We start from the raw sequence: 25,332 nt of genomic DNA on the forward strand, positions 1-25,332 counted from the left end.
TTCACCTATCATGGAATCGTTTGGATTGGAACAGACCTTCAAAGACAAAGTCCAGCCCCACCGCCATGCAAAGGGACATCTTTCACTAGATCAGGTTGCACAAAGCTTTGTCCAACCTGACTGCAAACACTTCCAAGGACAGGGCATCCACAACTTCTCTGGGCAACCTGTTCCAGTGTCTCCCCACCCTCACAGTAAAGAATTTCTTTCTAATATTGAATCTAAATCTATCTTCTTTCAGTTTAAAACTGTTGTTACAGGCCCTACTAAAAAGTCTGTCCCCATGTTTCTTATAAGCCCCCTATAAGTATTGAAATGCTATTACGAGGTCTCTCTGGAAACTTAACTTCTCCAGATTGAACAACCCCAACTCTGCCAGTCTGTCTTCATAGGACAGATGTTCTAGCCCTCTGATAATTTTTGTGGCCCTCCTCTGGACCTGCTCTAACTGGTCCATGTCATCTTCTTGCACTGTGAACCCCAGATCTGGATAGAGTATTCCAGATGAGCATCTCATGACAGTGGAGTAGAGGAGCTCAGCTGCCCTCAGCCTGCTGACTCTGCTTCTTTTGATGTGGCCCAGGATGCAGTTGGCTTTCTGGGTTGTAAGTGCATATTGCTGGTGCATGTCCTTCTCCACAGTGCTACTCTCAACCCATTCATACTCCAGCCTGTACTGATACTGGGGATTGCCTTGACCCAGGTGCAGGACCTTGCACTTGGCCTTGTAGAACCTCATGAGATTTTTAAGGGCCTACTCCTCAAGTCTGTCAAAATCCATCTGGATGACATCCCTTCCCTTAGGTGAATCAACTGCACCACTCAGCATGGTGTCATCTCCAACCTTGATAATGGTGTGCTCAATCCCCTTAGCTATGTTATTGATGAAGGTATTGAATAGTGTTTGCCCCATTATGAACTCTTGGGTACATCAGTAGTTACTGGTTTCCGCTGGGATTATGAGTCTCATTGACTCTTTGGATGCGGTCATCCAACAAGTTCCTCATGCATCTAACAATCCATCCATCAACCTTGTATCTCTTCACCTGAGTGGCAAGGATGTTGTGAGGCACAAATGCCTTACAGAAGTCTCTGTAGATGGTATCTGTAGTTCTTTCCTTGTACACTGATGCAGTCACTCTGTTGTAGAAGAATGTGGATATATTCTTAAGGGAAGTTGGTTTTCATCCTGCAGTATGTTCTCCCCTGTAGCCAAAACACTTTTTTGAAAGCATCTGCAGAAACTTAGATGCAAGTATTAGTTAATGGCTTAGACTGTCTAATGACTTCTCTCCTGCTAGGTTTGACTGTTGGTGGTGTAAGTAGTGTGTGCAGGGGTTTGGGTTGTGTTTTGAATGAGGGAGAAGACTGGATCTAACAGGAGAATAATTGTGAGTTGTTTACATTTTTTGGAAGGTTAAATTTGCAATGTTGGTTTAAAAAGTATTTCTAAACAGTGGGGGGAAGGTTGCTTGGTCAGCTAGCTGTGCTCAGTCAGTGGCCCTCATGTTTATTTGCCACAGGCATTTGATACAGGCTCTTAGTTCTTTCTGCTACTTAAGCAAGCAAATAAAAACACTGAAGATTTCCATTTAGGAAGGGAGAGAATATGGCAATGAGATTGAACACAGTAATGCATGTTTTTCTGTCACATCTTTCTGCCTGCTTGAGTTCATCAAAATCACAGTTCTTCAATTTTACAGGAATTGACGTGAAATAGTGCCCTTTACATTTTAGGTCTCTAAATTACTTTTGTGCTTGCCAGATATTTTTTTCATAACATCTCTATGGAGCTTGAGGGAATCTGTTGATAGTATTACTGGTGCTAGGCTGATAAGGTTTTTGAAACATTTTCTACTCTCTGATGTTTATTTAGAAGGGCACAAGAGAAGACAGCTGTTACAGTTTAGGACCAGGTATAACCTTTTTTCCACTGTTAGGTACATCACCTCTGAATTTTAGTTCAGTGCTTTTCAGCAGGTACTGAATAGTAAGTACATCACACATCTGTTTAAGAACAGAAGAATGCTCCAACTCTTTAATGCTAGGAATTCGAAACTAGATTTCTAAGTAAGCTATAGTAGTTTGTGACCCCAGTAGAGCTTCTTTAAGGTGGGAAATGGGATTGTAGCAGCTCTTGTTCTATCTTGATAAGCAGAGAGCCTAAAGGAGACATCTCACTTGTTTCACAAAGATTTACTCTGTTTCTGGAAGTCTCTGTCAGAGATTGAAAATGAATTCCAAATTGTAAGTCCTAATTAAAGAGCTCTTTATAGCTGGAACTTGCCTGGGATGTTGGAGGTGAAAAACCGTACTGCCTTTAAAATTGTTAGGAAGTGCTTGCTCAGAGAAGCAAGTGCTGTGTTTTTCATATATTGATTTTTGGATCTTTGTGGTCTGGTTAGGGGATACCAGGAAAAGAATTTGAGGTGATAAAATCTACATCTAGACTGTACAGTAAGCTGAATTTGCCATTTCTTTTCTCCCTTTGCAAATATGAAGTACTTATGTTTTTTGCAAGAAAATGGTGGGTGAACTACTGATTGTTTTGAAATCTCTACTATGGCTAATTATCTCAGTGCAGTCACTTAGGTACACATCGTTGCACTCTTCTCTACTTTCCCACTTTCCTCTGAAAGTGGACGCAGCCCTTGCTCTGCAAGTAATGATAATAATTGGTAGTAACACAGACCTGTTACTCATCCTTTTTTGAGCACATTTCTTATGGCAGGTGTCTAGTTTTTAATTAACTGCTAATGAACGTGCCTAGTAGACCATGATACTGCTGCCAACTTCTTCTGTTTTATATCTTACTGCTGCTAAGCTCTTAAAAGGTGACAGAGCAGGCATTAGTGTCTTTGAAGTGACAGGAAAGTGATTATATGCATAACACAATTGTTTCCAGGATCTACTATGGCAAATGTCTAGTTACTAAATACATCTGGTGAGCACTGCCTGTTATCCATCTCCCTGGTCTTCAGTTTCTTCCTTTGTGTGCAGTACATACTCCCTTTTCCCCTTCTAGAAAGAAAATATTTTTTTGATAATTCAGGTTTTTTTTTTAATAAAAAAAGCATGAACTTCTGGAAAGGATCATCTGTATCTGTGTTAGGGAAAACTTTAAACCTATTATGAATAGGTAATATGTAAACAATAAATCTGTATACTTCAGTCTTAAAACAGCAATGAGTCTCAAGTAATAGACATTAAATCATAATATACCTTTGGTGGCTTAAAAGACCATGAGCAGGTTCTCAGTCTTAAAACTGTTTAATGTAGTTGGATATTTAAGCATCTTTGGGGACTGTTTTCCTCTACTGCTCTCAGTAACCATTTGGCAAAGCTGCTAAAGTATAAACAGCTCTGGTATTCCGTTCTACACCTTACACTGGGCATTGATCCTCACCATTTGTATGCAGTCCTGTCAGAAAAACATAACTTAGCCCTTTTACCTGCTTTCAGCTTCAGAAGCTGTTAGTGGGAATTAATCTGTTTTTCCATTTCTGGGACTTTTGAAATACCCTGCGTCTAGGCTACAAACTAGAGCCAGAGAAATTGTAGGTAATGTGTCCCTAAGAGTTTAATTTCGAAAGATGTTAAACTATGCTTCCTGAAATTATGTGGGTTAACTTGTTTGCTAATTAAACTAAGCAAGAGAGGCAAGAATAAAGGGAATCTTTATGGCTTCCTAAAGGGGTAGGGACAAGAATGGAAACAATTTAACTTCATTTCCCTGTTTTGACCTTCCTGTGCTCACACTGCAAAATAAACTGATTTGAGCTGACTTGGAAAAGGGAGGAGGTTTTTCTCCATGAAACCAATTTGAAAGGGGTAAATTACTTTTTCTTAGTTAACTGCACACTATAACTAGGTAATCCAGTGTCATAGTGCAGCTGGGGACAAGTAAGACCAATGCCATGAATTCAGTGCAGTACTGCTGATAGGTGTTGTCTCATGGCTAAGGTACAGGTAACTGAGTTGGCCAAGTGGTCAGTGAGTAAGGGAACAACTAAGATACCAGACTAAGACTTCGAGAGAGCCTGCCAAAACATCAGGTTATCTCCTGATTTGTGGAAACACTCTGGAAACTACTGAAGTCTGGTTTTAGAGGCTGGATAAAAAAAAACCAAACCAAACCAAAAACCAACAACAACAAAAACCAAGACCAACAAGCCCACAAAAACGCTACAGTCCTGTCAGACTTCACAGTGCTCTTCACTGATATTTCTTCAGTTACATGAAGTTTCACTAGCAGTAGCGGCTTGATTTTGTAGAGGGTAGTCTACTGCATAACTACTTCAAATAAAAATATTTCTTAATACTTCCTTCAAAATGTTACTTTTTGGGTTGTTGTAAACACATAAAAATAGAAGAATAAGAACCACCTTTCTCGCTTTGCTTTTTAAACATACTGAAAAGTTGGTAAGGATAGTGATCAGATGTACATATTATGGTGAAGACTAGTGAGGTTTTGTATGTAGCACATGGAAAGAAATTCCTGATACATGGTATGAGAAAGATTTTATAAAGTCGTGGCTTATAGAATTGACTAAAGGTATTGTGATACATTTTAAGATTTGTCTTGTATATCAAAAATAAGTAAATAATGTCTGTGTTACACTTAGGACAACACAAAAGTGAAAGATTAGCAGGTCTAGACCAGAGTTCTTTAGTGTCAGTCCCTTGTCTACATAATATGGGGTTATGAGATATAAAAGTGTAGGGGCACAGTAGTTATTTAAATAGTAATAAATTCAGTCGGTCATATACCAGTAGATATTATGCAGGTATTGCTGACAGTTGGTCTTGAAGAGTCTTGGGATCTATGGAAGCAGATAAAATATTTTTGGATTATTTGCATTGGATGATTTTGGAGTAACTTGTGAAATACTGAGCTTTAGTCTAGATAATATTTCAGTACCTGTCAGCAAGCAGTACTGTAACAATTTTGCCTGCTCTTAGAGGACCGCTAGCATTCACAAGGTCAGACTGTCATGTCTACCTGAGCTCATCCTGTTCAGACATTTGCTTATCTGTCTTTTTGATCCCATGAGTTGGGTGGTACTCTAGTTTTTTTCATGGTATCTACCTTCAGCGGAGGGATGTTGGAGCATGGCCAAAGTGGAGAGGTTTGTTCTGTCTTCCGTTCATATGCTCAGGCACGAGAAAGCAGGAAAGAAGCAGAAAATCTGTTTACCTGTAGCAGACTAAAGAGGAGCTATGACTAATCTAAAGATGGTTTTGAAGCTTAGTTTTCCAAATAAATCTGTGCTGAGCATTTTTGGACAAATTAAATGGTTAGCTAAACTTGGAAAATATTAATGAAACCATGACAGCTTTAACATTTAGTATTTAAACTACGGGGAAGTCATTCCATTGTAAGGACTCTGTTTCTGAAATTATTTTGCCAGATTGGTTACAGGGTTGCATGTCCACTCACTATGATACTGATTTTGCAGGCTGCTTTTGAAACAGATGGAGGTATTTTAATTCATTAATACCATGTCTCTTGTCGGGAGTTCCATGACCATATTAATGCGATCTGGAATACCTGAATTTTAAGTTCAAAGTTGGTTTCTAAACACAATGTTAGTTCATGAATATTTTTTCCCCCCTAAAAAAAGACTGGCTAGAATGGAATATAAATTTAAGACACCAAGTATGAAATTGAGCAGTGTCTTTTAGTTTTTTAATACTCGGAACAGAAACCTACTTACTGTCTCCAAATTGGGAAGAGCGATGTGAGTTTAAATCCATCTTGCCAGTGAAACTTGTTTTTTTCACAGAGCAGTGATACTCCTTTCTATAGAAAGGGAAAGGTATTCGGGCCTTCTGGTGCTGCTGTTCGTTTGTCACCTGTGATGCTGTGGCGGGCAGTAGCTGCTCAAAACAACCTGCAGTAGTTGAACCCATTCCTTGGGCTGCAGAACAAGCATCCAGGTAGCCTTTTTTGGTTATGGGATGTGAGCAGAGCTGCCCACAGACAGCATGATATAATGCAAGATGTATAGTGTGGTGGGACAAAGGGGAGAAGCTAGATTTAAAACAGATAAACAAATGAAAAAATCCACTGTTGATTCTCAGTAATTAACCAAACTTCTCCCTTCTCCTTCCCAAACTATGTGCTATGCGTTATTCTTTTGGGGATGATGATACCACTGGGAACAGCAGCAGCAGTTGCAGGCTCAACATCTCTCCCATGGCCATGGACCTCCAGTGCCTCTAACACCACATCCATCAGGACTTCAGCCCCCAGGAATCCCCCCACTTGGAAGCAGTGCTGGCCTTCTTGCCCTTTCTAGCGCTTTGGGTGGGCAGTCTCACTTGGCAATAAAAGATGACAAGAAGCATCATGATGCAGAACACCACAGAGGTGAGAGGCATGGCAGGCCTGATTAGGACATTGTCAAATTTGCGCATTGCTTCAAACTATGTGCATCTTTAAAGAATTCAAGTTATATAGAATAAGAAAAAACTGCTGGCAAACTTAAAAATGTCTGCTTATATACCACTAATGCAAAACTCAGCTTGGAAGTTTTCAGTATTATAAAAGGGGATCACTAGGTGTCACCTGCTCTACAGTTTGCAGGGCATTTTGACATCCTGGTAAATGCTTAGTTGTAACACCAGTGGCCTGCACCATATTGTGAAAAACTGTTAAACTGCATAATGGGTAATTTTTTCAAAGAAAGTAATGTTGTTAAATGGATGGGTGGGAAGGTAGGGGGAACGAGAAGTTAAATGTTGAAGTGAATGTGTTCAAACAAAATATTTAGATAATTGCATCTGTTACTTTAGTTTCATAGGCTTAAATTCTAGGCACAAATATTGGGCAAAATTGCACTTGACTAATTTTTGAAAAAAAAAAAAAATTATTCTGTCATGAAATAAAACTAGGCTTTGTGTATGGTTAAACTGTAAATCACGTTTACAAAGTACTGTAATTTTCAGGAAATCACTGTATTAGGAATGTGCAATGACTTATATAAATAAAAGCCATTTAAAAACTGTTTGCGGCTTGTGTTCTAATTTTTCCCCCCTTTTTTATTTCTGTTCTTGCCTCTGTGTCTGAACGGGCATGTCTGTGCATTTCTTGGTTACTACGGGAGCAGACAGAGAGCCAGGCACAGTAAGTACCAACATTCCTGCTAATATTTCCACTTCTATATAATGTAATAATCAGACGCTGCACTGTTTATCTGTTTTGTCTGTCTTTTTAGTCAGATTCATGATACTATGCAAGTGTGTCTTCTGTTAAGATATCTCTTGGTTTATGCAGAACACAAAGTCATTTGTTTGGAGAGCTGTATGAATCAGGGTTGTTTCTGAGCAGAACGATTTTGGGGGAGCTTGAGCTTTGGTTTGCTTACTGAAGGATGGGGTGGGGGCAGGGGGAAAGCTGCAAATCAAACAGGATGTTGACTGCGACTTAAAAGTATAACGTTACTGGAGCTAAGATTTTTCCTGTAGGATTTTCAGGAATTAGAGTTGCAGAACAGGTGAGAAATTTAAAATTCATATGTCATAATGGTGTTTGGCCCTAGGAGTTTCTTTAACTGAATCTGTTTAAGCTTTACTAATGTCTTTACTACTTAATTTGTGCTTTGGGTATGACTTCCATAGCAATACTTTTTCTCCCTTTAGACATAAGCTGTAATAGAATTGGTCTAAGACAATTTTATCTGAAAAACAGCTAAACAGCTCCTTTGTAACAGCTGTTATACCATTGCGTATTGAGCAATATTGCTATATTAGTCTGTTGGAAATTGCCATGTGCAACTTCCACATGATTTTAAGTAACAAAGCTAGTTCTGCTTGTTGATGTCATAGGTGAATTTGGGCTCTGTTTTGTTTCTTAGTCTCAATTAGAAAAGACAAGAACAAGGAAAAGTTATTTGACAGACATCTTTATGGTACTAAACTTCTGATTTTTATTGCTGCTTTTTGTTTTTATACTAGGGCTTGACAATCACTGGAAACTATCTGCATATCTTTTGCAGCAATCTTTTTGTTTTTAGATTACTAAGAAAGCATTCATTTCAGCTTGCCTAATGTTATTAATGACAGGGTAACTGTGGAAATAATTTTAAGATGGTGTGTGTGTGCACATCTAGAAGTGATAGCTTTGTGTTTTGCTGTGGTGGTTATGTTTCATATCCTTGCTCTCTTCCCATCCTCCCCTGCCCTGTCCATCATGTTGTTTGCTAAAAGGCTTTTGAGTTTAAAATCAGATGCTTCACAGTGCTATGAAATATGGACTCAGAATTCATCTTGTATCTGAGAATAGTATTTGCCTATGGAAGGAGAACTGTCAAAAATAAACCTGGCTTTTGTGTTGTGGGAGATTTGCATATTACTTGCATAGTTTACTATATGTCAGGTTTAGTGTTGCAGTTAGTTCTGTTGCCATAAGTGTAACTCATGATCGCTTAATTGGTACCTGTAGTAGGCTCTTTTTTATGTTGGGTTTACCACTAAGTAATCTTTAAACTATCTGAGGCTTCATGTAATAAAAGAACTCCACTGTATGGAGATACTGAGTTCGGGTTTCTACATTGTGGTGGCCATAGTTTCTTTTTGTCCTAGTGGAGAATAATACTTCATAATTAAATTAAACTTTGATAGCTGAACACAGGTGAACTTTACCTTGAACATAAAATTGTTTGTATACAGTGTTGAATTAGAATCTTGGCTTAACAGTAAATGATATCTTCATTGAAAGAACCATAATTCAAGTAATGGTCACGTTCAAATGTGGCTAAAATGATTGGCTGGGAATGATTTGCTCTGAGCTTTTCTAATTATCTTGTATTTTGATGAATTTCTTTTTAATTTAAAATATATTTTTAAGGATAATACAACTTTTGTTACAAGTATACAAGGCATACCAGCAGGTTTATGCAATTATTACATGTGTTTCATTGTTATGAGCAGTAAGCTCTTATTTTGTAAATGCCTTTATAACATCTGGATGACCAAGATAAGATCAGTTTGATTTTCAGAATGATGTTTTAAATGTAATGGTGCTGTCAGAAAATCTGACAAAGGCTTACTTTCATCATGCAAGTCACCAAACCCCACGCTATTAGTTACCCAAATTAACCATGATATTTGGTATTAGTGTGCAGTCCTGTAGTATGATTTCCATCAAGTATATCTAGTGTGACCTTCCAGTGTCATCAGCAGAAGCTGACAGCTTTAAGTGTTCAGGTTTGAAAGATTACATTTAGTGCTTGCCTATTTGGTTTTAAATTAATATTTTTTTTTGACATAGCTTTGAGTGAAAGCTTATTGTGACATATCATTTAGGCATATTCATTTTTAAATGAGCTCTAGTTTTATTTTTTTAAAGTCTCCTTAGACAAGCAGTTACAAGCTTTTATGTATTGTATGTTTAGAAATACTGCATAATGCAGTAAGAGTTAGAGGCATTTATAAAAGAATATAAAGATTTAGTGATGTTATTATTCTTGATTGTGGTCAGTGTCCATTTTACCTACTTTTGCTGTATCTAAATGTCAAGGGCTACATTTTTCTTTTTTATATGAAGGTTTCAGGAAGTAAAATGAAAGGAATTATTTGAAATGCACATTTGTGAAATGCGTAACATTCAGGTTAGTAATAATGGTATACTTCATATATGAACTGCTAAAATTTGGTCAAAATTAAATTACAAGACTACATGGATAATGGCAGGTGGGTTTTGGCTGATGTAGCTTTAACCATCCAAAACTGGGTCATGTTACTGTGGGAATGCAGGCTTCCCTACTATTGTGGCATATTCTGGCTGCAGGTAATGAAGCCAGGCAAAGTAAGCAAGTTTTGCAACTGGGGCTTAATAAAGTTTTGGGAGACATCAATCCAAAAGAACTTTGATATCCACATTTTTTCCTCAAGGGAACTTGCTGGCAACATTTTTCAAACTCATCTTAGCTGTTCATTTATCGCTTGTCTTCCCACTGTTATAGTATCTTGTTCAGACAGCACAGAAATGCAAATGTTCTGAAGCACTCTATTGTATCAGTAATAATCAGTATACAGTAAACACTGACTTTATTATGAGCTTGGAATTTACATTAAAGTTGATTTTTGTCCTCATGACAACATTGAACTTGTTTTCTAAGACTTAGGAAGTACTCATAAATTTCCCAAGAATTTTTTTGCCTTCATTGTTAAGCATAAATGTTGCAATTACTTTGTAAAGCAAATGCTCTTTTCTTACAGCAGAAAAGTATTCTCTGTCCTATTCTTCCCCTCCCAGTCCTGGAGGAAGGGGGCATGCACAACTGAATGCTACTTTTCAGTTGATATTATATGCAGGCTGGTTCTGGTTTGTGTTTTAGTTTTCCTGATTGGGTGTGGGGGGAGGTCATAAAAGGAGTTAGATGAGGAAGTAGGGTACTCTTCAGTGTGGCACATGTATGCTTCTTGACCTTTGTGAAGAAGGCGTTGTTTTCCATTGTATAGCTTGTAATAGAAAAAATTGAATTTCTTTAATCAGTTATGTCTTTTATTTTTATTAGCGCTGTCAATTTAAAAAATTTAAAATAAGATTTTATAGTCTTTATGGATGCAAACAGCAAATTAGCTTCAGTGGGAGTTGCTCACACAGAAGAGCTGTGGGATGCTGTGTTGCAGTTCAGTTTGTAGTCTACACAAAGCAGCACGAGGCTGACAATGAAGGGCAGGAGGATTGGGGTAGTGCGGTATAAATTTCTATGGATACCCTGATACTGACAAACATTATCTAGAAAATACTGAAATCAACAGAAGCCTTAATCTCTGTTAATGTGTCCTGATTATTGATTTCTTGTGGAGAGTGATTCAAATCTGTTTAAGCTTCTAGACTTGTTCCTAATATGAACCTACTAGTCTAAATATAACTTGAAATGGTGGGCAAAAAGTGGGCAAAGTCAGTAGCTTTCAATCATGGGTAATTTAAAACAAAACCTACTGACTTTATAAGTCAACTTTTGGGTTGTTGACATGTGTGTTTGCAAGAACCTTATTCACCAAATGGAAGTTAATGATTCTTGAGCTGAATAACTTTGAATTTAATCTTTTTGTGCCTTGCTGGAGGATGATTAAGTGCTAGTCCCTCTTCCAACATGCACTGTATTCCTGTCAGTAGGTCCTGATAATGAGCAGTGGGACTGCTGAGCAACTGGTGTTTTGGTATAGGTGTTAGACTTGATCCTGTTTTGCTTACTCAACAAGGGATTGCATTTGTGCCCATCTATGTATGGCTGTCCTGTTGGTAGTGTGTGTGTGGTGCAGCAGCACGGGTGTAGTGACTGTTAAACAGACACAGTGGCCCTACTTGGTGATATGGACAAGTGCAAGCTGTCAACTAATGGCAGGCTGTGATGGCAGGTGCGTGCAGCTGCACAGTCAGTGAATGGCCAAGCACAGAGCAAGTGTGTGTGTCTTGGAGGCAGAGGCAAGTAGGAGGGATAAGGAGCCCAGTGCTTAGAGAAGATCTTTATTGGGACCAGGTGTAGTTGAACGATGATCACAGCTCTGTTGTATATACTGTTATTTAATTGTGATGGTCAGCATAGAGTTAGTTGTCAGTTCTGTGTGTGCTAGTGAGTTGTCTTTGCTTTATTATACCTGGGGCTGAATGAGGTACTGCGGGCTTTCAGCTTGTACCTCTGGCACACGTACTTGTGGTCTGGAAGTAGTTGCTATGGGGAATGCCATAGCAGTCGAAGAAGTGTATTTGAATGATGTGCATTATATTCCTAATATGGAACCTGCCTTCTCTTTGTGAATTGTGACTATGTTTTCATTTCACATTTGCTGCTGGGGGTTTCAGAGTTTAACTTTTGCTGGCAGCAAAATTGCTTTAGAATACCAAGTTGCCTGTTATACAGCCCTTTTGCAGTCTGGTCACTCTGACAGGAAGTGATGCTACACTGGGCTTTTTTGCTTCTTTCAGGAGTTATTTGAAGAAATTGATGTGAATATTTTTTTAATTATCAGAATAAAAAGAAAACACATAAAATTTATATTGACTATTTGTTCTGATCTAAGATTTATGATTTACAGATGTTGCATTGGTAATCCCTAATAAATTGAACTCCTAGTACGAAAGCGAGGATTATCCTCAGTTAGTGTCTAGTCTGTTGAAGTTAAGACAAAACAAAAACTGGTGTCATGCAGTTAATCTTTAGGAAATCAGCTATGCGTGTATGTATCTTTTTGCCTTTTTGTACAAACTTATTATTATTGAAGGTAAATCCCAATTGAAAATTTCTATAACATTATTTTTAAAAAAAGTTACATAAAAATGCTTGTCCTACTTTTGAAAATAAGTCAGATGTCAGTAGGCCTGGTAGAAGAACTAAACAGATTTATTTATTTATTTATTTTATTTTTTCAAAGAGAAGATAAGAATTCTTCATTGTGAAGTTGTTACTGCTGGCTCCTAGCTGGCTCTATGCTTGATAGTGAACACGTGGCAAATATAAACTGTACCAGAGCTGAAATGAGGAAAGGTGGCTTTTAGGAGGCTGTCTACACTGTTCCCTGAGCTTTAACATTATGTGGGTAAGAGATGTCAATAACCCCAGGTGTATGTGATCATCTCTTCCCCAGTTCTTGTTTGTTTTTTCATCTATTGCCTTTGTTACTTTAGTGTTCTGGATCAACCATATGCACTACTTAAAAAGATGCATATTTTTGTGGTGTTGAATGAAATGTTACAGAATTGGTGGTTTGAATTATGGTAGTAGGTTATAGTAGCAAGCTATTTTTTCATCAAAAGTTGCACTTTTTTAGTCACAGATTTTAGTCACAGTTGTAAGAACTTCCCTTTCCTAAGGGAAAGAAAACAATAACTTTTTAATTATTGAGTTTACTGGTAAATTTTGCCAGAGTAACAGCACATTCTTATTTAAACTGCTCTACAACACCTTCTGGCGTGTATGCTCTTATTGCAGCGAACAGTGCTTTAAATGAATGTGTTTAAGTTAGAGAAAGGCAGTGTAAATATGACCATAGGGAAGACATTTTTCAGAATAGGCTTGTGAGGACTGTAGATTATTGTTAGAATTATGTTTATGTGCTAAGTAAGCTATCAGTGTTTTGAGGAAAAATCGAATCTAATAATCTGTTTGGCATTTAGGATCACAGTGGGAGCTAGGTGTATCTAGGAGTTTGAAATCCTGCAAGACAAACTGCACAGAATATTGTCAGCATTGTCTAGGTAGACTTTATGTTAAACCAGAAAAAAAAAGTCAACCACTGTTGTTACACATATTTGATGCCAAAATTTGCAAGCTGTTTCCTACACTTCTGTGTAGTAACTTCAGAAAGCAGGGTTGCTAAATTTTCCCAGCTGCTGCCCCTTTGCCACTTGAATGTTATTCATGTTTAATTTTGGCAGTTTAAAATGAGAAACTGAGTTTATTCACTTTACTACATTTTACTTCATTGTTTTATTCTAAGCTCTTCAGTGGTAAAATAGATTTTTAAAATTATTTTTAAGGGAAGTATCTCTTAACTAAAATACTTTCTTCCTTAAGAAAAGACATTTGCGGTACTCAAATCAGTGGTCAAATTTGAATTGACAGCTTGCTTATTAACGTGTTTCTGCTGCTTCAGACATCATGGCTTTGATATTAAAATGCTGAAGATGGGTTTTAATATTTTTAAAACTAGCGAATCCCTGAGTTTTTGTGCATCTGGGAGGAGATGAGGGGTTAAATTCAGTCTGCATTTGTCAAGGCGATTAGTTCAGTGATCCAACAAACCCACCTTTTAGCTGCAAAACATTACGGTAAAAACATTATTTTGAGCTTCTTTATACTGAATTTCATTAGACCTTCCTATATTCTTTATGTAAGCCCCTTGGCATTTGTTTAGCTTGAATAGTCACGAATAAAAAAGCTTAAGAGTTCGCTTTAAAGTGCAGCTTCTGAAGTAGGAAAACGAGGGTTCAGATTGCCTTGTGTACCCTGTTTTGTTTTCATTCTCCTTGGGACTAAACATTAATGTCTGAGGAAAACCACCGTGGTGTCCTTAGGTTTTAAAGGGGAAGCCATTCAGTGCACAGTTCAGTGGCCATTAATTTACGTTTATGATATATTAAGAGTGAATGTCCCTGGCTCTTGGGTAGATCTAGGTATTTCCTTGGAGGACTTAGACATATCATATATGTTGGTATTGGGCTTTTCTCTTGTCAGACACAGATGCACGTGTGTAAAAACGTATTTACTTATATATTTATGTGAACATATTTATGTAAGCATGTACTTGGCTTTTAGGAACTAGACTTACCAGGTCTTTGTGAAAGGAGATTTTTTTCTCAACTCATTCAGTATTGTTCACAGCATTAACACATCACTGAACAAATTGCCCTCTTGCATATGCTAATCCTGCACTTAAAAGAACTCATTGTAACACGTTTTAATGCTTTAGCTGGAACTGAGATGGAGATGGGAATCACAGCCATGTCAAATTGTCATGTGACTGAAAAATGTCTAAAATGCCTTTCTCTTTGGGTCAACAGTTTGTACTTAGCATAACTTAGAATGTATGAAAGCAGTCCGTGTAGTTTGAGGAAAAGATTAGTCTTTGCTTTTGTCTTTTGTGTGTGTCTTGGCCTCAGTTTTTCAGATCAAGTCTGATTAAACAACACTTTAGCCTTAATTTCACACTAGTAGGGAATGTTATGCTGGAAGTAAAAATATTTGATCTTTGTTTGCAATACATTTGTTAAAGGCTTCCAATTGGAGTTTACTCCAGATAACAAATGATTACTGCATAACTTTATTTGGTAAATATTTGTTTTTTAAGAGTTAAAGGCAAGTTGCCATATATCTATCCATACCTGCAGGTGTAGATTTATCAAAGCGTCTATTTATGAAGGTCTAGAAGTGAGCTATCAATCAGATTATATTCCATATTATAAATGGGATCTGTATATTAAAAATACATAAATAAATAAATCATTGTTACCTGCTCATGAATAAACAGCAAGCCTGCTTTTCCTAAACAATACGTTCAGCTGAATTAATTGGTTAAATAGATGGTGACTGACAAGTGAACTGAACTTTTGATAAGTTGAACAATGAAAAGCCAAGCTTCTTAGAATGCATGAAGCTGTACATGTTTGCCTGGAGGACTTTGAATTGAATTAAATGGAATAAAAGACTATGTAGGTATCACATTTCTAAAGCATCTATCCCATCCAATTTGAGTTTTTAAGCATGTATGAAGGCATCTTGAAAGGGATTTTTGATTGACCTTGTTTTTTCTCTTTACAGAGTAATTCTCTGTTGGTCCCGGACAGTCTGCGAAGCACAGATAAACGCAGGAATGGCCCTGAATATACCAATGACATCAAAAAGAGAAAGGTGGATGATAAGGATTCCAGCCACTATGTAAGCAAATCTGTGTCAAAGAAATAGTTAATTTTTATTTGCACATAACTGTGCTAGTATGAGGAGTAAAAGAGCTGTGAAGAGCAAGGCAATGGTTTCCTATGGCTGATTTAGTACATGAATTTATGCACCAGGGAGGCCATTATTCATGCTGTGGGAAGAGCAGTGACTCAATAATTTGAGCTATTGTCAAGTAATACACCTCGACAGGGAATAAGGAGCCAGGAGTAGCTGTTTGGGATTCACAAGTGTTCTGGGACCTTCCTCAGAGTTTGAGCAAGAGATCCTTTCTGAACTGCTCTAAATAAAACCTGCAGCTTTGTTTGAAATGGAGGATTTTGTTGATAGCTATTTGTGGTTTTGTTGATTGGGGGGAGTGGGGTGGGGGGGGTGGAGGGACGTGTAGTATATTTTTCTGAATACTAGCTATTACTGTTTGGGGTAATAATTACCTTTGCAATTTGGCTTTGTTAGGAGGCCCTACCAACTTACTAGTTTGCTTTTGGTTGATATGATGGTTTCAACAGGCAGCAAATTGAAATACAAATTGTTCACAGTTTGTGTTCTGCACTTGTGACTTAGCTTCCTTGTTGCTTGGTTTCAAAGAGGCATTTCAGTACAAGTGTGGCATATGTGAACCTCACGCACAGGGTTTCAGCTCAAGTCTATGCTCAGCCAAATGGCAGGATGATACTTGAACAGGCTTTAGAGACTAGAACTGGTGTGGAAGAGTCGTGAAAAGCAGAACTTAAATATAACAGTAGATATTATTCTTTGACATGGCAATAATGTGGTGGATGGTCTGGTTTATATGAATCCAATCGCTAAATACTTCCTGGTTACTGAAACACAAGGGAAAATTAGGTGCACTTTTTTCCCCTCAGTATTTGGTAGTGTAATATCTGTCCACTTGGACCCAGAATATCTCTGAGCATCTAGTGGACATCTCTGGAGCTACTGAGAGTAGATGGAGTTACTTTCCCCTTTCTGCACATTGTGGTGTTGTAGTACTATTATGGTTGTACAAGTTGTATTTCCACCACTTTCTAATAATGTTTTTTTGCATTACAGAAGGGTTTGGGAAACTTCCCCATGTTACTCCCTCAGTTTTGAGGGTTTGATATTCTGTGGGCATTTTCCATTTCAAATGTTTGAAGATTAAGCATTCTTAAGCTACGTCTTATATTAAAAAAGGAAGAAAAAGCTTAACTTGATTCTTTTTCTTGTATTTATACTGGAAAGAAACAGTAAAGATACTGCTCTGCAGAAGCAGTTTGTTTTAAACCACATTTTAAATGTGTGGTTTTGTTTGCTATTGACTTGAAAGGGATTTTACAGATACAGGCAGCATCAAAACGAAGAATTGAGTAACACAAGGATATTTGAAAGTTCCAGATTTATTCTAATCTGGAAGATCTTTCTTTTTAAATGTTCCCCAATTTTGTAAAGAGAGCTGCTGATTTTGATCTTATTTTAGATGAGATCCTTGTATGGACAAAAAGTACTGCTTTTGCCAGAAGGGAGATAAACAAATTGTAGGAATTGTTGTATTTGGAAATAAGATGCAAAATGCATTTTCTATTTTTGTTTTCATTTTGACTTCTGACTGATTTTCATGTAAGGATCTGTATAGTTTCAACCTGTGCATTTGTTAGTGAGGCGAATCTTCTGACATTCTTAGTACCTGTAGGGAGATGCCTTTGATAGTCCCAGTCAACGTCTATTTCTCAAGATGACAAAGTTGGTGGAGTACAGTTAATCATTGTTTGGCAATTATTTTTGCCCTCACTAGGGGCCGTATTTCTGGTGAACAAGTGTCCCACCTACTGTACTCCCACATGCTCAAATGCATTCTAACTTATTCTTTCCTGCTGAGTACTTCACACTTTTCAGAAGGTGGTAGATCACTGGGGCTGAAACTTTACTGTTTCTTCTCCTTTTGCACCCTTTGGTTGGACAGCTTCCTGAACGGCAAACAGAGCCAGCGTTCTGTCTTCAGTGGCACTCTTGGATCCCTAATATGTTTGCTGTATTTCTTGAAGCATTATTCAGCTGTTAAAGCAGAAGGGAAAGGTTGGAACTACCTGTTGGTGGTTTTTGGGTGTGGTTTGGTGTTTTTTCTTTTTTTAACATTTATGGCCTGAGGTGAGAGGAACAAACTGGTGTTTTGAGTTTTTTTTGTTTTATTTATTTCTGTTTCTATCTGCCAGTGTTAAGTGTGATAGCCCAGACATTTTGAAAGCAAGAGATGGGGGACAGCTTGCGCAATCTTGTATATCTGATTTGTTTGCCTAGAAATGTTTTAACTAAAAATATTGTTACTAGAAATGTCACTTGCCCACATGAAAAATGTAAGTTTTGTCATTTGCTTGCTTTGTGTTTATTTTTATTTATGAGTCAAGACTCACCTTCTGGTTGAACCACCATGGTGCACTGCAGAAATCACTAGACCACTGTGTATCTAGAATGTGTCTGCTGTGGCATCCCAGCCCCTATTGGAGATAGGGATCAGGAGGCCTTGGAGTAACAGCTATTGTGAGGCACTGGAGCAGCTCAGGTGAACACAGATTTACTTGAAACAGTGGAAATGCAGCTTCATAAGCCGCAATAAAACATTTCCCTTTAGGAATGTGAAAGTATTTTGGTCTTGTTAGGCAGAAATGTTGAAATGCTTTGGCATTTCTGAAGCTTTTTCTTCCCCTGAACTTTCCATTTAAAATCTTTACTTTCTGGAGAAGGAGAAAAATTGTCCTATTACTTTGAGGAAGTTGATTCTTCAAACCAGTTTTCTGAGATCTGTTGTGTTTTTTAGGTATGCACAAGCAGTAGTTTCCATAAGATTAACACATAAGATTAGCATATGAACAGAATGAGTTCTTTATGATGGTAATAAGGAGGGGTTTGGACCATCTTGCATTGATGGTGAGACAACCACCTTTCTACTAGTTCTGCCTTATTTGGGTTTTGTTACTGAAGCAGAAAAAAAGGTGTTGTGTTCCTGTTTTCATTGTTTTCCCTGTTGCTAATAAGTTAATGGAAGGCTATTTGCTTATTGTTTAGGAAAAACAAAAAATGTCTGAGTAGATGCTTAGTCTTTCTCTCTGGGCTCTTGATGTACTAATTGAAATGAACACTATATTTATTTATTTTTAATAGGACAGTGATGGGGACAAGAGTGACGATAACTTGGTTGTAGATGTATCCAATGAGGTAACTTTTTTCATTCTTGTAGTCTTGACTTTTTGCCCAAAGATTAAAGGAAAAGTGCATTTAGATGTTAGAGGAAAAAGAACCCTCTGTGTGGATATGTTAAAATATTCACAGCTTCTCCTTTGTTGTTAGTACTGCAGTTGTGTCTTCCTCTGAGCTTTATCTGGTTGCCCTCCTGGCTTTTCCTTCTGTTGCTTTGTCCAGGTTTGTTCCCTCTGCAGTTACATTCTGATGCTTCACAGCTGCTCTGTAGTGGAGAGAGTTGTGGAGAGATGCAGGTGGAGGGCTGAGGTTTTCAAACTACTGTCTTCAAATGAAAAAGGAAGACGTTAATTAACCTTGTATTTAATAGCAGGAATATTATCAAAAACATTTTGGTACCTTAAAACTTATGACTATTTTAATGTACTATGTTAAAGACAATTTTCCAGAAATGCTTGTTTTTTAGAATGAAGTCAGCTAAAGTCAAGATGAAGTCTATCAGTTCACAAAATTTTCCACAGGTTGTAGCCACTTTTTTTCTCCAGGGCAGAGATTTGGCAGTGGCATCAAGGTGAAGGGATGGGCCTTCCCTTTTCTTCATCTTTTATTTCATACAACAATGAGATTTAGGAAGCATGTATATGGTAGCAAGGCTCTTCTGCTTGGTGAAAAGCACAGGAAGAGAAGCTGATAGAGAAGTGTCTTCAGCTGCTTTAAGTGCCCAAATAATGTCAGCCAAGTAGAAAAATGGGTATCCAACTAGGGATTTTAGTAATCCTTTCAGAAGCCCTACTTACAATGAAACTACTCAATAATTAATCAGTAGGCTTAGTGCCCTCTTGTGAGGACTGCTTCCTCCCTGCTGGTATTCTCATGAGCCAAATTCTCAGGAGCATGGAGAACCTGCAGAGCTCTGATGGCTAGCTTGCTGGGCTGGCTATTTCAGGTTAAAGTAAATGCAGAGAGTGCTTCTGGAAGAGAGAAAGATAATCACCTGAGAGGTGATTTCAGCTTTTCCTGTATATTTAGGTAGCAAGGCAATTTCAGATGGTGTTTAGAATTAAGTGACAGATATTATGGCATATAGAGCATGTGTCTTTATCTCTTTTCTGAAGAAGGAAATGAGCAAGGTTTGTATGGCCTAAAGGAGATTATTGAAATGTTCATTGTTCACTAGCAGCGGGTGGAGCAGGTACATAGAAGAAACAAACAGTGTAAGCTCACTGCAGTTACTGTTGGTCTTTCTTGCTCTTATCACACATTGTGCACACTTGCCTTATTTTGTACTTAGGTATACTTAGATTGCAAGCTCTATGCTTGCAAACAGTTTATGATTACATGTAGCATAATATAAAGCCAGATTGCTTACTATATGAGCTTACTTATATTTCCAAATTGATGAAGGGATTTTAGCTTTCTTTATATAGACATAACAAAATACCTTGTCTTTTGAACTTAGCGCTTAAACTCTTCTAGATATTTTTTCCCCTAGACTCCTTAGTGGTGTTTCTGTACCAAACATGACAGATTTTATGTTGTTCTTCCCTTCCCATTGTTTTAGGATCCTTCTTCCCCAAGGGCAAGTCCCACTCATTCACCACGTGAAAATGGTATAGATAAAACTCGCCTACTGAAGAAAGATGCCTCTAGCAGTCCAGCATCAACAGCTTCTTCAGGAAGTTCAACTTCCCTCAAATCCAAAGAAATGAGTCTGGTGGGTAGCAGTCTGTTGTCCAGATAAAGTTGTCCAGGCTTTACTTTCTTGTAAAGGCAAACTCTCCATTCTCCTGCAACTACTTGTGGCAGATATTACATGACATTTAAACGTTTGAAGCTAAAATAAACTACTGCTTTTCAAGACGTTTATAGTGTTACTCAGCTTTTCTCCTCAGCAATATTTCCTGCCTCATTTTGATTTTTTGTTTCCTACATTTCTGTCAAATGAGTTGCAAATCTATTACAATGTACAAGAGTCGCTTCAGCATTGTTTATTTTTTCTTGAGCAACAGGTTATGGTTTAACATAGTCTGTATATAGTCACTAAAGTTCTCCAGGCTTTTCTTAAACTCTTCTAAATAAACTGTTGCTCTTTAATAACTTTTCCTGCAGTATCACTAGTAATTTGATCACATTCTCTGTAGCTTTTGTGTCACGATTTTTTGCTACTATCAACTATGGTGGTATTTTGTTTTTGTACTTAGATTTGCTATGTCCAATAATTGAGAGACTAATGCTTTCAAGCTAAAATAACTTGGTAATGCACAGTACTGTCCTGAAAAAAAATTAGCTCAGGCTTTTTTTTTTTGTTTTTTTTTTATTTTGTGCCAATGGAAGAAAAAAACCCCAACTTTCTCTGTTTCTTTCCTTATTTTAATTTTGGCAGCAATCAAAAAAGTCAGCTTTTCTCTCTTGTGAGTTAATGTTGTCAGTGTTGCCTGGATTTATGAAAATTGGCTGGGGGACTGGGTAGTAGGTGCCCAGCATCCCAGCTGCTGTTGTGATAAATTGTATAATACGGCCTGAATTAAAAATAATACTCATTTAATTTGTTTAATGATACCAGCATGAAAAAGCCAGCACGCCTGTTCTGAAATCCAGCACACCAACTCCTCGAAGTGATGTGCCAACCCCAGGCACTAGTGCAACTCCAGGACTTCGTCCAGGCCTTGGCAAGCCTCCAACAATGGACCCTCTTGTTAACCAAGCTGGTAATGCATTACCTCATGTGTTTTTATGGTTCCAAAATTAATTTTTGTAATGTATGTAGTTCTGTGCAAATGTTAGCTAAATGTATTGTTTCATTCCTATCAAGAGAGGGCTTGATGAGCAGCAGATGTTTGGATGATCAAGAATTTTAATATCTTTCTATTTCTTATCCTTCTTTGTTTACTTTCATCTGTATCTTTTTTGCAAATAATCCAGAGACTGAATGCAATGTAAAAAGACTTCTCAGAAGCTTCTGGTACTTATTCTGAATGCAGTCTCTTCTCCAGCTCTTGTCTGAGTCTACTAATATTTGCTGCAGTGTAAATGTTGAGAAATAGGGGGGAAGTTTACTTTAGCTACTGAGACTGCTACAGTACAGTTGCTTCAGACATGAGCTGTGTAAACCATGTCTGTCAGCTTTACAGCTTAATTTGGCAAAGGAGAGATTACTGTAAATGGGAAATATCACAGAAATGGAAATAGGTAGTGCTAGAAGAGATTGTTAGAAGTAATCAGCAAGTTGAGACTTCAGTAGATCTCATTTACGTGGAGTGTAAAGAGGTGGTGGTACTGATAAATTATGGCAATGTTTCTTGGCAGTGTACTTATGTGAGAGAAGGTTAGGTACTGTAGGGGAAAAAAAGGGGCTCTTTTCTTCCCTGTATGCAAGAATTTATAAATAAACCTGCTTGATTTCATTATTCTGTAGCTGCAGGTTTGCGGACACCATTGGCAGTACCAGGGCCGTACCCTGCTCCATTTGGAATGGTACCTCATGCTGGCATGAATGGAGAGTTAACCAGTCCAGGGGCAGCCTATGCCAGTCTGCACAATATGTCACCCCAGATGAGTGCTGCTGCGGCTGCAGCTGCTGTGGTTGCCTATGGAAGATCTCCTATGGTAGGCCATACGTTGCATGCAATCTCAGTTGTGTGAATTCTGGTTCACTGAGAAGAGCTACATACTTCATTTAGCACTGTTGAATTCCCAAGTTATAACAGCAGCAGAGGCTTGACAGCTTTACTGTGTTTCACTTTGCTGTGTGGTTGGAAAAATGAATTTGCACCTTGAAAACAAAGAATCTCAGTGTATTTATGTATGTTTCCTTTTCCCTTCACCTTCATCAGCACTTTGACTGATTAAGAAATGCCAAAAAATTACTTTATGCTTTCAATGAAAAGGTAGTTTTGGTAGCTACAAAGTATTTCATTGGTGCTGTGGACATCTGCTTTTCTCTTGCTGAACCAAGTTTGCGTTCCATGCAGACGTACCGAATGAATCTCAAAGCATGGTGGTACTTTTTATCTACATCTCTGTCCTTGTATTTTGTTTTCTGTGAAAATCAACATGAGAAGTTGGTCAGTACATATCTTGGAGCTCTGCAATAAGATGGGTTAAGAATAGTTGCTGTTGTGGGTGTAGTAAGTAAATGGAGCATAGTAATTACAGCTGCTGTCAAGCAGAATTAACCTAGGTGCCTGGTTGTGCAAACATAAGCTTGGTGGCAACTTTATATGTAGACAAACTTACCTAGTTGTAAATTTACAGGATTGGACTTAAGCTTGTCACCTTCTTAGAGTTGTTGATATGGCCACTTTTTTTTAAACTGGTAAACAGGTCTTTTATTTGACGATGGGAATTTCTAAATAGCATATGCACTCCTTAAAGCAATAAGAATTTTAACTCTGGTATAGTGTTTAGAAGAAAAACTAAGTCTGGTCCAGAATTGCTGTTTGGTTTGTTTGAGGTACATATTTAATCAGGATATAAAAGTTTCGTGGAGTTGCAGTATGTAAAGAGAGCACAGTATATTTAAGTTGTAGACAAATTTGTCTGCACCCTGCAGTTCAGCTCTGTGAGGGAGATCTCAGCTGATGTGCCCACACAGTGCAGTGTGGAGCCATGCAGAGATTCTAGCTGGGGCCTGAAGCTGCTTTCCAGCACCGTGCTGTGCCTGCATGGGTACGTGCTAGCTGTCGCAGAGCTACATGCTGACACACCACAGACTAATTCCAGGGCTAGCTCTGGGCTAACACAGGGGTATTTTTATTGCGCGCAGTGGTGTGAATGCTGATATACAATGTTGGTTTTCTATTTGCTTATGAATACTTGTAGCAGAAGCATGCCTAGGGAAAAAGTCTTGTTTCTCTCCCCCATAAAGGGACCTGCACTTACCTAATACTGTGGGTAAAAGCCACATTTTGATTAAGTATGTCATATCTTGGGGGTGAAGAAAAGGGGCTTGCTGAATGAGGAATTGCAAGTGTGAGATTAATCCATTTTTCATTGTCAGGTTGGGTTTGATCCTCCTCCTCACATGAGAGTACCTGGAATCCCTCCAAATCTAGCAGGGATTCCTGGGGGAAAACCGTAAGTAACTTTTAACATTTTGGTAACATATGCAATATCTAGAGAAAATAAAGTTTTGTGTCAGTAAACAGGAATTCCAAAGGGAGTACTGTCTGGTTGTTCTGAAGAGATTGTTTTAGCCTTTTTCTGGTAAGAGGTGCAGCATGTAAGTTCTCAAATGGTAGTTATCATATCCCCAAACAGGTGTGCATATACCTATTTCCAAGGAAAAGCTGTTGAAGGTATACTTTCAGGATTTTAGTTTCCTCCTTTCTGGGAGAAGTTAAGGGGACTGCAGTCTGGTAGACAGTAGTGAAATGTCTAAGATAAAAACATACTGAAACTGAACTTCCTACTATACTGAGCATAAACGTGTAGTGCGAACACACAGACTCCTTGTCTGGCACCTGCTTTATCACAGGCGTAAGAGTCTGCAACTGTTGGTCACAGTGGGTATCTGAAACAGTTAACTTCAGCAACTGATGCACACCTCATGTAATAGGACATAAAACGTTTGTGTAAGTGTGCAATTAAAGAGGATATGAAGCAGTGGTGCAGCAGGTAGTGCATAGATGTAGGATAACTTTTACAAGAGGTTCTTTTTGTTTAAAAGTTTTAATTATTGATGAAGATGTTAATGATGTTAAAATACTCTGTGATGCTGGGGCTTACTGATGTTACAATAAAATAAATTGAAATAGCATACATCAAATTTTTCAGTAATTTGGCTTTGGCAGATTGTTAGAGATTGAGCTTATCCATGTGTAGTAGATTCATGAGCACATACGACCTCTTAAAACGTGATTATTTTTTAAGTGTTCCTGGACAACTTAGCTATGCATGTACAAACAGAGCATAGTTTGCAAATTTGAGCCATCTGTTTTCTTGGAGAGGGTGGGGCAACAGTTCCAACAGGTTTTTCTGACACTCTTTTAGAACCTGTTCTTTGTCCCTTCATACCTGGCATTCAGTCCATCTTCTCTTTCAAAAGGAAGCTGCAGTTAGAGTAGTTTCTCTCTATCTAGGTACTTACATAATTTTGAAAGTCACTTAACACTTTGCACTTCCTATGCTGAGTGTTCCTGTTACAGACTGTCATCTTCACCAGTCTATCATGGTTAAAAATTTTCTTTTTGGAGTTTCAGGAAAAATTTCAGAAACTATTACTTTTAAGATACTGAGTTGTAAGTCAAACTGGCAAATTTTATTTATGTGCATATTTCTGTTTGCCTTCATTTTAACTCCTGTTAATAGCTAGTCATCCATTGTCATGTCAGTTATGCAAACAACCTTAAAAGTACACCAGATTACAGGCAAAAAAGTGTGTATTTTCTTCTGCTCCTTTTCCATAACAGTAGGAAAGCAGCAGACTTAATTAGGAAAGCCTATCGACCATGCTTCTGAGAACAGACTAAGAACTATCTGTTGGCATGTGAGAAACCTGTTAAATCTTATTTACTTAAGGAAGAGTATGTTGACAAGATAACTGAAGTGAGGGCTTGGTGAATTGGTGTCATGCGTCAGGTGGTGCTGTATTTAAATTTAGTACAGTAAGGAACAGGCTTTGTTCTCAAAGCATCCTTTTATTAAAGGACAGGCTCATTCTTGCGGACTTTGCTAGAATTTGGAATACTTTGTATATAAAAGATTTTTGGAGATCATGTAATCCAAGGGGTGTAAGCTTTTTACTTTTAAA

General features: G+C 37.9%; 1 protein-coding gene across 5 annotated transcripts in view; it reads left to right on the plus strand.

The window, feature by feature from the left end:
* TLE1 (TLE family member 1, transcriptional corepressor) overlaps positions 1-25,332 on the plus strand; it is a 98,753-nt gene that overhangs the window by 36,596 nt on the left and 36,825 nt on the right. For 4 of the 5 annotated variants that reach the window (XR_005825746.1, XM_040580839.1, XM_040580841.1 and 1 more), the window contains exons 7-14: positions 6,169-6,373; positions 7,113-7,129; positions 15,273-15,389; positions 18,546-18,599; positions 20,143-20,295; positions 21,145-21,289; positions 21,997-22,187; positions 23,581-23,657. Coding sequence is in view for 4 of the 5 variants with exons in the window: in XM_040580839.1 (XP_040436773.1) it covers positions 6,169-6,373; positions 7,113-7,129; positions 15,273-15,389; positions 18,546-18,599; positions 20,143-20,295; positions 21,145-21,289; positions 21,997-22,187; positions 23,581-23,657 (959 nt within the window). In the remaining variant the exon portion in view is untranslated. The remainder of the gene's footprint in view (positions 1-6,168; positions 6,374-7,112; positions 7,130-15,272; positions 15,390-18,545; positions 18,600-20,142; positions 20,296-21,144; positions 21,290-21,996; positions 22,188-23,580; positions 23,658-25,332) is intronic. The other variant, XM_040580842.1, reaches the window with a different exon arrangement.

The sequence above is a fragment of the Falco naumanni genome, chromosome Z, assembly GCF_017639655.2.
Source record: "Falco naumanni isolate bFalNau1 chromosome Z, bFalNau1.pat, whole genome shotgun sequence".
Lineage (NCBI taxonomy): Eukaryota > Metazoa > Chordata > Aves > Falconiformes > Falconidae > Falco > Falco naumanni.